Source organism: Macaca thibetana, chromosome 9 (genome assembly GCF_024542745.1).
Source record: "Macaca thibetana thibetana isolate TM-01 chromosome 9, ASM2454274v1, whole genome shotgun sequence".
Taxonomy (NCBI): Eukaryota; Metazoa; Chordata; class Mammalia; order Primates; family Cercopithecidae; genus Macaca; species Macaca thibetana.
The window spans coordinates 12172158-12186204 of record NC_065586.1 but is presented as its reverse complement, the minus strand read 5'-3'; the positions used below and the strand labels follow the sequence as shown (position 1 = coordinate 12186204).

General features: G+C 46.8%; 2 protein-coding genes across 2 annotated transcripts in view; one reads left to right on the top strand and one right to left on the bottom strand.

Moving 5' to 3' along the window:
- Positions 1–14047, top strand: part of UPF2 (UPF2 regulator of nonsense mediated mRNA decay) — a 727243-nt gene that overhangs the window by 373419 nt on the left and 339777 nt on the right. The window lies entirely within an intron of this gene.
- The window catches only part of CDC123 (cell division cycle 123), a 421061-nt gene continuing 418265 nt past the window's right edge, over positions 11252–14047 (bottom strand). The window contains exons 13-14 of the mRNA XM_050803270.1: positions 12119–12256; positions 11252–11527 (exon numbers count right to left, since the gene is read on the bottom strand). Of these exons, the coding sequence (XP_050659227.1) occupies positions 11501–11527; positions 12119–12256 (165 nt within the window). The 3' untranslated portion in view covers positions 11252–11500. The remainder of the gene's footprint in view (positions 11528–12118; positions 12257–14047) is intronic.

Here is a 14047-nt window from a genome sequence, read left to right as displayed (position 1 = left end):
GCTGGAGTGCAGTGGTGCAATCTTGGCTCACTGCAACCTCCGCCTCCCGGGTTCAAGCGATTCTCCTGGCTCAGCCTCCGGAGTATCTGGGACTACAGGCGCGCACCATCACGCCTGGCTAATTTTTTGTGTGTGTTTTTTTGTGTGTTCACCACGTTAGCCAGGCTGGTCTCGAACTCCTGACCTCAGGCAATCTGCCCACCTCTGCCTCCCAAAATACTGGGATTATAGGCGTGAGCCACCGTGCCTGGCTGCTCAAACTCTTGAGTTCTTTTATTCAGATTAAGATTTAATGAACTGGCCAGGCACAGTGGCTCATGCCTGTAATCCCAGCACTTTGGGAGGCTGAGGCGGGTCGATCACTTGAGATCAAGAGTTCAAGACCAGCCTGACCAACATGGTGAAACCCTGTCTCTACTAAACACGAAAAATTAGCAGACGGGGTTTCACTATGTTGGACACGCTGGTCTCGAACTCCTGACCTCAAGTGATCTGCCCACCTTTGCCTTCCAAAGTACTAGGATTAGGTGTGAACCACTGCTCCCAGCCTGTCCCATCTTTTGAGCTATGCGCACACCTGCCTTCCAGAGAGTTGAGGTCAGAAACCTTCCTGAGACTCAAAGTCAGTTTCAGGCGCCCCCATTATTTTCCTGAGAGTTTATTGTGACACCTCATAACCATCTAATAGAGTTTGGATGTTTGTAGCTGTAGTCCCAGCTACTCAGGAGACTGAGGTGGGAGAATTGCTTGAACCCGGGAGGCGGAGGCTGCAGTGAGCCAAGATTGTGCCACTGCACTCCAGCAGCCTAAGCAACAGAGTGAGACTGTTTCAAAAAAATAAATAAAAAAGATGGGACAGAGAAGCCTCAGACAGCAGCATGAATCAGGTGAGACATGGAGGCAGGATGTGGCTGGAGGGCTGGAGAACAGTGAGATCAAAGGTCATGTAGTGGCCGGGTATGGTGGCTCACACCTGTAATCCCAGCACTTTGGGAGGCCGAGGCAAGAGGATATGATCCCAGGAGGTCAAGCCTTCAAGGATTCTAAGCATCATCTGCTGATTAGAATCAAGTCATACTTTTCACCTGCACTCCAGGTAAGAGGTTATACAAGGGCTCACTGGTAGTCACCTTGAGGTGTCTGCCACAAGTTTATTATCATACTGTACATTCTAGAAAAGCTCCTATATCCCAATCAGATTGAAATTTTAAAAATCTGTTTATAAAGAGCAGCAGTGCCATCCACCTGATCATTTTGTGCCTTTATCTTGCAGGACAGATTCAGGTTTGGTGGCATCTACAGCTCTCACAATGCGAAATGCCCTCTTAAAACCACAGTTTTAAGGGCACGGTGGCTCACACCTGTAATCCCAGCACCTTGGGAGGCCAAGCCAGGCAGATTGCCTGAGGTCAGGGGTTCTAGATCAGCCTGGCCAACGTGATGAAACCCCATCTCTGCTAAAAATACAAAAATTAGCTGACTGTGGTGGTGCGCACCTGTAGTCCCAGCTACTCGGGAGGCTGAGGCACAAGAATCACTTGAACCCAGGAAACAGAGAGTGCAGTGAGCCAAGATCGTGCCACTGCACTTCAGCCTGGCGACAGGGCAACACTCCGTCTCAAAAAAAACCAAAAACCCTAGTCTGCCAGGTGTAGGTGTTCCTCTGCTGTGCTCTATGCACGGCCATGTGTTTGTGTGTTTCTAATATCCTTTGTAAAGATGCGTTTGGCATTTAGCAGTGCATCAGGCTAGTATTGCCTGGGAGGGCAATTTACAGTGGTTTCTGATTCTGTTAACGAATGGCATCTGCTAGCTCAGAGCTTAAGTATGATTTTGATTACTTTCCCTAAACTTATAATTTTAATTTGCCCACACCTTTACTTCATGTGTTAGTTTGCTGGGGCTGTCATAACCAAATACAACAGACAGGATTTTAAGGGTGGCTTAAACACGTGATTGTCTCACAGTTCTGGAGGCTGGAAGTCCAAGATCAGGGTGTCGGCAGGGTGTGTTTCTGAGGTCTCTCTCCACAGTGTGCAGCTGGCCACCCTCTTGCTGTGTGCTGGATGTGGCCTTTCCTCTGCGCTTGGGCATCCCTGGTGTCTTAGTGTCCAGATTTCCTCTTCTTATAAGAACACCCTCATACTGGATTAGGACCCACTTCAAAGGCCTCATTTTAGCTTCATCACCTCTGTAAAGGGCCTATCTCCAAACACAGTCACATTCTCAGGTATAAAGTTTACAGGACTTCAACATGTGAACTTTGTAGGGATAATTTCCTCTCTCCTGCCCACTCACAGTGACTTGGAATACTCTTGAGGGTGTCTCCATCTATTTTGTATTATATTTCATTATCTGGAAAAGCTTATTAATCTTCTAAGCATTTCGTTCCTGCCTCAGGAGCTTCATATAAACCAAACACCTAGACAACTAGGTTTAATACAATAAAGCAGGTAACTAGCTGCTGGTTTGATAATGTGGACTGTAGCTCTCTGGAAGCTCAAAGAAGAAGGAAGACAAAGGTATAGTGGCTACATTGGTCTGGGAGGGCCTCAGGAGCATGAGGGGTTAACAGATGCTCACATAAGGCCTAATATTTAAATAGAGGTTCTAAACCTTAGCAGTACATCAGAATTATTTGGGAGATGTTTAAAACTACTGGGCCCTTGGCCGGACGTGGTGGCTCACGCCTGTAATTCCAGGACTTTGGGAGGCCAAAGCAAGTGGATCACCTGAGGTCAGGATTTGGACACCAGCCTGACTAACCTGGGGAAATGCTGTCTCTACTAAAAAATACAAAATTTAGCCAGGCATGGTGGCTCATGTCTGTAATCTTAGCTACTCGGGAGGCTGAGGCAGGAGAATCGCTTGAACCCAGGAGGCAGAGGTTGTGATGAGCTGAGATTGTGCCATTGCACTCTAGCCTGGGCAACAAGAGTGAAACTCCGTCTCAAAACAAACAAACATAAACAACAAACTACTGGGCCCAGCTGGTGGCTCACGCCTGTAATCCCAGCACTTTGGGAGGCCAACGCAGGCGGATCACCTGAGGTCAGGAGTTCGAGACCAGCCTGGCCAACCATGGTCAACATGGTGAAACTCCATCTCTACTAAAAATACAAAAATTAGCCGGGTGTGGTGGCAGGCACCCGTAATCCCAGATACTCAGGAGGCTGAGGCACGAGAATTGCTTGAACCAGGGAGGCGGAGGTTGCAGTGAGCAGAGATTGCGCCGCTATACTCCAGCCTGGGCAACAGAGGGGAGACTCCCTCTCAGAAACAAAAAAGAAAAACAAAAACAAGAACAAACTACTGGGCCCCAGAGATTTCAGTTTAATTGGTCTGGGTGAGTATTTTCCATTGATTAAGAAAAAAATACTCTCCAGGTAATTAGAATACACAACTAGGGGCCGGGTACAGTGGCTCATGCCTATAATCTCAGCACTTTGAGAGGCCAACGTGGGAGGATCCTTAGGCCGGGAGTTTGAGACCAGCCTGGGCAACACAGCAAGATTCCCCCGCACCCTGCTCCCCTCCACACACATACCTGTCTCTATGTTTAAAAAAAAAAAAAAAGAAAAGAATATCTGACTAAGACAGAATCGCTGGCCTAAACGGACGGATGTGCTTAAGGAGGGCATTCATATTCCAGGTGAGCAGGAAGCTTCTAGGGGAGGCAGCCAGCAGGAATGCCACAGGATATTGAAAGAACACGGAGAAGGCAGACTTGCTGGGAGCTGAGGATGTTTTAAGGGTCGTTGGAAATAAGTTTACACAGGTCAGAGTGAAATTACGTGGGGCGTATGGAATCTACATCCAACAAGAAAGGCGGAAGGAAGATAGAAAGCAGGTTGGCAAGCCCAACTGGTTGGTTACTACAGACAGGTGTGAGGTCCTGAGGGTACTGGATGGAGATGCAGAAAGGATCATAGAGAACATTGGGAAGGGGCCCGGCGTTGTGGATCACGCCTGTAATCCCAGCACTTTGGGAGGCTGAGGCAGGAGGATCTGCTGGAGCTCAGGAGTTCGAGACCAGCCTGGGAAACATGGCAAGACCTTGTTTCTGCAAAAAATAAAAATAAATTAGCCAGATGTGGTGGTGTATTCCCATGGTCCCAGCTGTTCAGGAGGCTGAGGTGGGAAGATAGCTTGAGCCTGGGAAATGGATACTGCAGTGAGTGGTAATCATGCAACTGCATTCTAGCCTGGGAGACAAAAAAATAATTTTGATTTTTTTTTTTTTTTGAGATGGAGTTTTGCTCTGTTGCCCAGGCTGGAGTGCAATGGGGCAATCTCAGCTCACTGCAACTTCTGCCTCCCAGGTTCAAGCAATTCTCCTGCCTCAGCCTCCTGAGTAGCTGGGACTACAGGCACCCGTCACCATGCCTGGCTAATTTTCGTATTTTTAGTAGAGATGGGGTTTCACCGTGATGGCCAGGCTGGTCTCAAACTCCTGACCTCAGGTGATCCACCTGCCTTGGCCTCCCAAAGTGCTGGAATTATAAGCATGAGCCATGGCACCCAGCCAGATACTGAATCTTTTTTTTTTTTTTTTTGAGACAGAGTCTTGCTCTGTTGCCCAGGCTGGGGTGCTGTGGCCGGATCTCAGCTCACTGCAAGCTCCGCCTCCCGGGTTTAGACCATTCTCCTGCCTCAGCCTCCCGAGTAGCTGGGACTACAGGCACCCGCCACCTCGCCCGGCTAGTTTTTGTATTTTTTAGTAGAGACGGGGTTTCACCGTGTTAGCCAGGATGGTCTCGATCTCCTGACCTCGTGATCCGCCCGTCTCGGCCTCCCAAAGTGCTGGGATTACAGGCTTGAGCCACCGCGCCCGGCCCAGATACTGAATCTTGAGCCCGGTGTCATCAGGACAGAAGCCGGAGTCTCTCTAGTAGCTAAGTCCTGGGATAGTGTCTTTTGCATCTCCAAAGTTTTTCCAGTCTCTGTTCTCTCTGTGGAGCTTCCACGGGTTGCGCTAATTTCCTGAGGCACCTCACATCCTTCCAGTACATGCTTTCGTTAACCAGAGTTAGTTTGTGTTGTTTGCAACCAAAACTTCTTAACTGGTTGGACATACTTCTTCCCATTATTCGAGTTTTGGGGGAGCATTATTTTGCATTCAAAATCCAGAAGTGAGCAAATCATATCCTGGGATCTTTGTCTCTCCTTTCTTAAGACTCATTCGGGCCTAGCACCGTGGCTCACGCCTACAATCCCAACACTTTGGGAGGCGAAACCCCGTCTCCACTAAAACTACAAAATTAACCGGGCGTGGTGGCGGGCGCCGGTAATCCCAGCTACCAGGGAGGCTGAGACAGGATACTTTCTTGAACGCGGGAGGCGGAGATTGCAGTGAGCTGAGATTGTGCCATTGCACCCTAGCCTGGACTACAAGAGCAAGACTCCATCCCCCTCTAACCCCCACCACCCCCAAAAAAGACTCATTTGGACATTCTCATTTTGATTTCAAAAAAGACAAGTCTGTAGCCACCAAGGGTGATGAGAGGTGGCCATCTGATGTCCTTTTCAGTCCTCACACTTATAAACTCATTGAGAAGCACCTGTGCTCTCTCTGCACTGGACTGTCTCTTGTCTGTTTACAGTGTTGTATCCATTTATACTCCATTTATTCCCCCGTGAGGATCTGAGAGTGGCCAGGCATGGTGGCTCATGCCTGTAATCCCAGCACTTTGGGAGGCTGAGACGGGAGGTTCACTTGAGTCTAGGGGTTCCAAACCAGCCTGGGAAATAAAAAAAGGAAAGTAAAATCAGCCAGGCATGGTGGTGTGTGCCTGTAGTCCCAGCCACATCCGAGGCTGAGGTGGGAAGATCGCTTGAGGGCAGCTGTTGGAGGCTGCAGCGGGCTAATCATCATGCCATTTTACTTCAGCCTGGGCAATAGAACATGACCCAGTCTCCAAAAAAAAAAAAAAAAAAAAAAAGTATTTGAGAGTATTCCTTCCTCTCCATTCCTTCTTTCCTATGTCCCTACCTGGAGTTTTTTTTTGAGATGGTAGTCTCACTCTGTTGCCCAGGCTGAAGTGGCGTGATCTCGGCTCACTGCAACCTCTGCCTCCTAAGTTCAAGTGATTCTCCTGCCTCAGCCTCCCGAGTAGTTGGGATTACAGGAGCCCAGCACCATGGTCGGCTAATTTTTGTATTTTTAGTAGAGATGGGGGTTTTGCCATGTTGGTCAGGCTGGTCTCGAACTCCTGACCTCAAGTGATCCTCCCGCCTCGGCCTCCCAAAGGGCTGGGATTACAGGGTTGAGCCATTGTGCCCAGCTCCTGGTGTCCTCTTTCTTTTTTTAGACGGAATTTCACTCTGTCGCCAGGCTGGAATGCAGTGGTCCGATCTGGGCTCACTGCAACCTCCGACTCCCTGTTTCAAGTGATTCTCCTACCTCAGGGTCCCAAGTAGCTGGGATTACAGGCATGCACCACCACGCCCAGCTAATTTTTGTATTTTTAGTAGAGATGAGGTTTCATCATGTTGGCCAGGATGGTCTTGATCTCCTGACCTCATGATCCACTTGCCTTGGCTTCCCAAAGTGCTGGGATAACAGGTGTGAGTCACTGTGCCCGGCCTCCCGGTATCTTCTTTCTTTGGTGACTTTTTTTTTTTTTTTGGTAAAGAACTAAGAACCCCAATGCTCTCAGCATTACCAATACATGCAGAGGTTATGCTTCTTTTGTAAGTGAGAGGAACTCAGTCTGGTTTGGAAGCTTGGGCTTTCATTGGCCTGAGATATATGCCTTTTACAAGATGGAAAACAAATGTTCCTAAAAGCAATAACATCACTTGACATTTTTGTAGCCCTTTTCATCTTCAAAGCAATTTGTAGACATTAAAGAATAAGCTGTCAGCCCTTCCCAGATAAGAATCATTGCCTAAGCGCTTAGTACAACCCTGTTCTGTTCCTCAGACCTAAACAATGAGCCCTGCTTATAAACTGTGGCTGAACAAAATGACTTCTTAGGAGAAGAAAACGCAGGGAGAGTGGGGGAATGAACTCAGCTGGAAGGAAGAAAAAAAGGCGACCTGCAATTTATCTAGTACATATTGTGAGTCTGGGGTGACAGTTTGGAGAACACTGGGGCTTCAGCCTGGCTGTGCGCCTGTTGCCCAGGCTGGAGTGCAGTGGCGTGAGCTCAGCTCACTGCAACCTCTATCCCGCAAGTTCAAGCAATTCTCCTGCCTCAGTCACCTGAGTAGCTGGGATTACAGGCGTGCACCAACATGCCTGGCTAATTTTTTGTATTTTTAGTAGAGGCAGAGTTTCACCATGTTGGCCAGGCTAGTCTCAAACTCCTGACCTCAGGTGATCCACCCACCTTGGCCTCCCAAAGTGCTGGGATTATAGGCGTGAACCACCGCACCAGGCCTCTTCCTTTCTTTCCTTTTTATTTATTTATTTTTTGGAGGTCAGGGGTGCAGTGGTGAGATCATAGCTCCCTGCAGCCTTGAACCCCTGGGCTCAAGTGATCCTCCTGCCTCAGCCTCCTGTGTGGTTAGGGCTACAGGCGTCCACCACCACATCTGGCTAATTTGTCTTTTGAAAAAGAACGTTTTTTAGAGACAGGGTCTTACTATGTTGCCAGTATCATTTTATTTTGGTTTTCTTGGTTAAAAAAAAAAAAACAAAAGACACACCTGAATGCGTTCTCTCTTTAGGTCACTTATGCCAGGCTTATTGCCTAACCCCATAACTTTTAGCTATTTTTTCACTACATTTTTGTTACAATGTCTTAGATTTCTGTTCCTCAATCATCTTTTTTTTTTTTTTTTTTATTGAGACGGAATCTTGCTCTTTCAGTTCAGGGGCACAATCTTGACTCACTGTAACCTCTGCCTCCCAGGTTCAAGTGATTCTCCTGCCTCAGCCTCCCAAATAGTGGGGATTACAGGTGCGCACCACCACAGCTGGCTAATTTTTTGTATTTTTGGTAGAGATGGGGTTTCACCATGTTCGCCAGGCTGGTCTTGAACTCCTGACCTCAAGCAATGTACTACCCACCACGGTCTCCCACAGTGCTGGGATTACAGGCATGAGCCACCACGCACGGCCTAGTCCTGAAGCACCTTTTTTTTTTTGAGACAGAGTCTCGGTCTGTCGCCAGGCTGGGCACAGTGGTGTCATCTCAGCTCACTGCAACCTCTGTCTCCTGGGTTCAAGCAATTCGCCTGCCTCAGCCTCCCGAGTAGCTGGGACTACACACATGCACCACCGTGCCCGGTTAGTTTTTTGTATTTCAGTAGAGACAGGGTTTTGCCATGTTGGCCAGGATGGTCTCGATCTCCTGACCTTGTGATCCGCCTGCCTTCGCCTCTCCAAGTGCTGGGATTACAGGCGTGAGCCGCCGTGCTCGACCGTATCTTTCTAAGGTGTATACATACCTGCACTGTGTGTGAGTGGTAAGTTTACTGTGATTTATTCTTTCCTTAGCATGAGCCAAGGACAACATGTGAATAAAACAATGTTTAGATCCTGCTACAGTGAAGGTTTTGGAAAAGTCAACATCTTTGGGGAGCAGTTTTGTCATCTGGTAAAAAGGAAAAGAAGGGACTGGGCGTGGTGGCTCACGCCTGTAATCCCAGCACTTTGGGAGGCCAAGGTGGATGGATAACCTGAGGTTAGGAGTTCGAGACCAGCCATGGCCAACATGGCGAAACCCCGTCTCTCCTGAAAAAAGGGAAAAAAAAAAAATATATATATATATATATATATAAATATATAAATATATATATAAATATATATATTTTTTTCTTGACTCTGTTAAAAAGAATGTGCCTTTATATACTGTACAGAGGTCTGCCATGCAGAGTGACAATAGCTACCATTTGCCTGTGGCCTGCGATGTGCACTACACTACAGGTTTATGAGTTATCTCACTTAACAGACTGCAGAAAGCTCCTCTTGCACTTTGCAGGAAACAAACTTAGTCAAAAAGCTGTCACATAAGGTTCCTGTTTGTTTTTTGATGATCCTCAATCATCAAAAAGAGAAAAGGCTGAGAAGAGAAAACCTTACGAACTCAGAAAATGCAAATCAAATGAGACTCGCGAAAACAAAACTGGCAAAGCTGTCTCCAGGAGGCCCACGGGACATGACACTGCCTGCAGGACAAAGCACGTATTTATTCCAGCCCTTCAAAGGCAACAGCGGCAGTGTCTTCCTTCAGAAGGGAGGACTGCAGGGACACGCTGAGGAAGCACACAGGTTTCCATTTGCTGAATTCAAGCGCAAGCCTGAGGTACCTCAAAGAAAGAACAAATGCCAGTAAAATAAAAGGACAATTCAAAACTTAAGAGCTGGGCGCTGTGGCTCATGCCTGTAATCCTAGCAATTTGGGAGGCCGAGATGGGTGGATCTCTTGAGGCCAGGAGTTTCAGATCAGCCTGACTTACATAGTGAAACCCCATCTCTACTAAAAATACAAAAATTAGCCAGGTGTGGTGGTGCACACCTGTAATCTCAGCTACCCAGGAGGCTGAGGCAGGAGAATCACTTGAACCCAAGAGGCGGAGGCTGCAGTGAGCCAAGATCGTGCCACTGTACTCCAGCCTGGGAGACAGAGTGAGACTCTGTCTTAAAACAAAACAGAAGTTAATTTTTAGGCAGGCGTCAATTATATTGGGCTTTAGGATATTTCCTTCATAGTATCCTACATTTGATATTAACATCAGGAAAATCAACTAAAATTAAATACACTAAGTAAACAATGTACAAAAATCACGTTTCAGAAAATGACCTGAGAGTTCAAGTCCAGTTTCTCCAGGAAAATGTGTAAAAAAAGTAATGAGAATTGTACAGTTTATGAACTCTCTGCCAAATTTTGCTGGGTCTTTTATATAGTCTGAATATAGTTTTCTTTTTTGGTGGAGGATAGAGGCTCGCTCTCTCGCCCAGGCTGGAATGCAGTGGTGCGGTCTCAGCTCACTGCAACCTCCGCCTCCCAGGTTCAAGCGATTCTCCTGCCTCAGCCTCCCAAGTAGCTGGGACTACAGGCACCCACCACCACGCCCGGCTAATTTTTGTATTTTTAGTAGAGACGGCATTTCACCATATTGGTCAGGCTGGTCTTGAACTCCTGACCTTAGGTGATCCGCCCATCTCAGGCTCCCAAAGTGCTGGGATTACAGGCGTGAGCCACTGCACCCAGCCTAGTCTGAATGTTTTCAATTGGTATCAAATGTATTTACATTTTCTTTGGCTTGGTAAAATGCCATCTTGACAAAGCCAGCTTCCAGAGCTAAACTTAAAATCAATCCTTGATACTAAATCCATCATAGGTGGGTAGGCACCTATAAGCAGTTTTAAAAAACAAAAGTATTTTTGAAGCACCTGTACATTAAACAACACCTATAATCCCAGCAGTTTGGAAGGCTGAGGCAGGAGGATCACTTAAGGCCAGGAGTTTGAGATCAGTCTGGGCAACACAGGGAAACCCCATCTCTACTACTTAAAAAAAAGAAAAAAGAAAGGGCATCTGACGTACTGAATACAGAGATAAAGTACTGAGGACGAAGATTACCACTGGATACCACGTCGGGCAGTTACCCTGGGAAACTGTCATGTCTGTATCCTTCAAATTGCTTGGTGATGTCAACTAATACAGAAAGAGCTCTTAGTAGAATGTCTGGCACATCATAAAGCCTCGGTAAATCAGGCACAATTGATATCGTCACTTAAACATGGTGGCCTTTTAAAAAGGCCACGTGGCAAAACCCCATCTCTACAAAAAAAATATAAAAATCAGCTGGGCGTGGTGGTGTGCACCAGTAGTCCCAGTTACTCAGGGGGCTGAGGCAGGATTGCCTGAGTCCAGGAGATTGAGGCTGCAGTGCGCTGTGATTGTGCCACTGCACTCCAGCCTGGGCAACAGAGCAAGACTCCGTCCCTAAATAAAACAGGCTGGGCGTGGTGGCTCACACCTATAATCCCACCACTTTGGGAGGCTGAGGTGGGCAGATCACTTGAGGATCAGGAGTTCCAGACCAGCCTGGCCAACACGGTGAAGCCCTGCCTCTACTAAAAATACAAAAATCAGCTGGGTGTGGTGGTGCGCACCTGTAATCCCAGCTACTCGGGAGGCTGAGGCAGCAGAATCGCTTGAACCAGGAGGTAGAGGTTGCAGTGAGCTGAGATTGAACCAGTGCACTCCATCCTGGGCGACACAGCGAGACTGTCTCAAAAAATAAAAATAAAAATAAAAATAAATAAATAAAGCGACCAGGTAGAAAAGCAACGTATTTCATAGAAAGCATTTTATTATCAGAACAGTATGATTTCCTATGCTTAAGATCTATTTATTATGTTATTTTTACAAGTAGCAAAGTCCCTCTGTTTTTTTCCCCAGGTGATGTACATGAATATAAAAAGCGGCTGATGTCCACACTGCCTGGCCCGCCCGCATCAGGGTTGGCAGGAAGCTGCGGCTGATAAGCAGCTCCCGAGCGGCGGGGCAGGGCCTCCTCTTCTCCAGCTCCAGCACGCTCATCAGTCGTCCTCTTGCTGATTTCTCTTCTGCCAAAGAAAACCAAGGGGACATTAAAATAGCACATGCTCCTTGGGATATCTGCTCAGCAGGTGTAATTTTCTAGAGGTCTTGGCAAAGATGTGATTAAAAATTGTCATGGAAAACCATGCTTTAATTCATTAAACTAGTTTATCACTTTGACTCCTGAGCAAATTATCCTCAGGTACTTGAGTATTTTCTTCTCTTTCTTCCATACATACAGAAACTCCTACACAGAAATCCACACAGAAGTATAAATATTCACATTCCCTCTTGAGTAAAATCACCACCAGAGCAGAGACTTGCTCTCCGTGCAGCCCTCTAACAATATACACACTTTCTTCACAGTTACAAGTATTTTGAAAAATGTTCAAAAGGCATATACAGCATAAAAACATTTTCTGTCACTCTAATCAATAAATTATGCCTTCAGCTCCTATTTTATATTTAATTAGAAAATGACCTAACTCACTAACTCGGCTCCATTCATAAGCATCAAAGTCTAGGTGATACAGGATTCCAGTGAAATATTATATAAAAGCCAATTTGAAGGTCTATTTGAAAAGACGGCCAGCATACTAAATGCACATAGACTTTACCAGCTTAAGGAAGTCTATTAGCTTGTGAGCGTCCTCCCCTGTAGACAGGTCTACAAAGTCCTTGGGCAGCCGGTAACTCAAATAGGGGCTGGGCTGGACTGTCACTTCACTGTTGGTGCAACGGAAAGCTGGGGAATCCTGTACAAAGAAGAAAAAGGAGAAAGAACGTCAGTCATTTATTTTTAGGTCTATTCTCTGAACTAAAAAAGAACCTAGCAGAACAATTTCAACTCCATGTTTTCTTCTGTACCTGGTAAGGAGAAAGGAAGATTCTAAAGTTAAAATGAGCTGGGCACGGTGGCTCACGTCTGTAATTCCAGCTGGAGTACAGTGGCTCACCGCAGCCTCGACCTCCTGGGCTCAGGTGAACCTCGCACTTCAGCCTCCCAAGTAGCTGAGACTATAGGCATGCGCCACCACACCTAGCTGAGTTTTTAAAATTTTAGTACAGACAAGGTCTCAGTATGTTGCCCAGGCTGGTCTTGATCTCCTGAGCTGAAGCAATCCTCCTGCCTTGGCCTCCCAAAGTGTTAAGATTACAGGCTCGGTGGGCTGCTGCACCCAGCCCAAACTATTTTCTTTTTCTCTTTTTTTTTTTTTTTTTTTTTTGAGGCAAAGTCTCGCTCTGCTCTCAGGCTGGAGTGCAGTGCTGGGGCACGATCTCTGTTACCCAGGTCTCTGTTGCTCACTGCAACCTCTGCCTCCCGGGTTTAAGCGATTCTCCCACTCTAGCTTCCTGAGTAGCTGGGACTACAGGGATGCGTCACCACGTCCGGCCAATTTTTGTATTTTTAGTAGAGATGGGGATTTCACTATGTTGGCCAGGCTGGTCTCAAACTCCTGACCTCAGGTGATCTGCCTGCCTCAGTCTCCCAAAGTGCTAGGATTACAGGCATGAACCACCATGCCTAGCTGCCAAAACTAATTTTTTTTTTTAGACGAAGTTTCACTCTTGTTGCCCAGGCTGGAGTGCAATGGAGTGATCTTGGCTCACCACAACCTGTGCCTCCTGGGCTCAAGCGTTTCTCCTGCCTCAGCCTCCCGAGTAGCTGGGATTACAGGCATGCGCCACCACGCCCGGCTACTTTTTGTATTTTTAGTAGAGACGGGTTTTTCCATGTTGGTCAGGATGGTCTCGAACTCACAACCTCAGGTGATCCACCTGCCTCGGCCTCCCAAAGGGCTGGGATTACAGGTGTGAGCCACTGCACACGGCCGGTTTTTTTTTTTTTTTTTTTTTTGAGATGGAGTCTCGCTCTGTCACCCAGGCTGGAGTGCAATGGTGTGATCTCGGCTCACTGCTGCAACCTCTACCTTCCAGGTTCAAGTAACTCTCCTGCCTCAGCCTCCCAAGTAGCTGGGATTACAGGCACCCGCCACCAGGCCCGGCTAATTTTTTGTATTTTTAGTAGAGACGGAGTTTCACCATGTTGGCCAGGCTGGTCTCGAACTCCCGACCTCAGGTGATCCACCAGTCTCGGCCTCCCAAAGTACTGGAATTATAGGTGTGAGCCACTACGTCTGGCCCAAAACTATTTTTTAAAAGATATAAAATGCTCACAAGAGAACACTGTGAAAATCTCAGGACATGTAATTGTGTATATAGTATGATCTCATTTATTTACAAAGGTCTATATATATGTTTAAATGCACATTATATAGCAAAATATAAACACTGGTTCTCAAGGTGGTAGAGTCATAGGTGATTTTAAAATTTTCTTTGAGAATGAGCATGTTACTTTTATGGGCAGAAAACAGCACTACAAAGTTGTTTAAAGATTAAAGTTTGGCTGTGAAGCTGACAGGAAAGGAGAGAGTGGCTGGGTGAAGAAACCGGGTTGAACAATGTTTTGCTTTTTTCGGATGGGAGGTATCTGAACATGACTAAATCTGGACGGACAGAGTTGGTGGAGAGGAAGAATTGGAAAA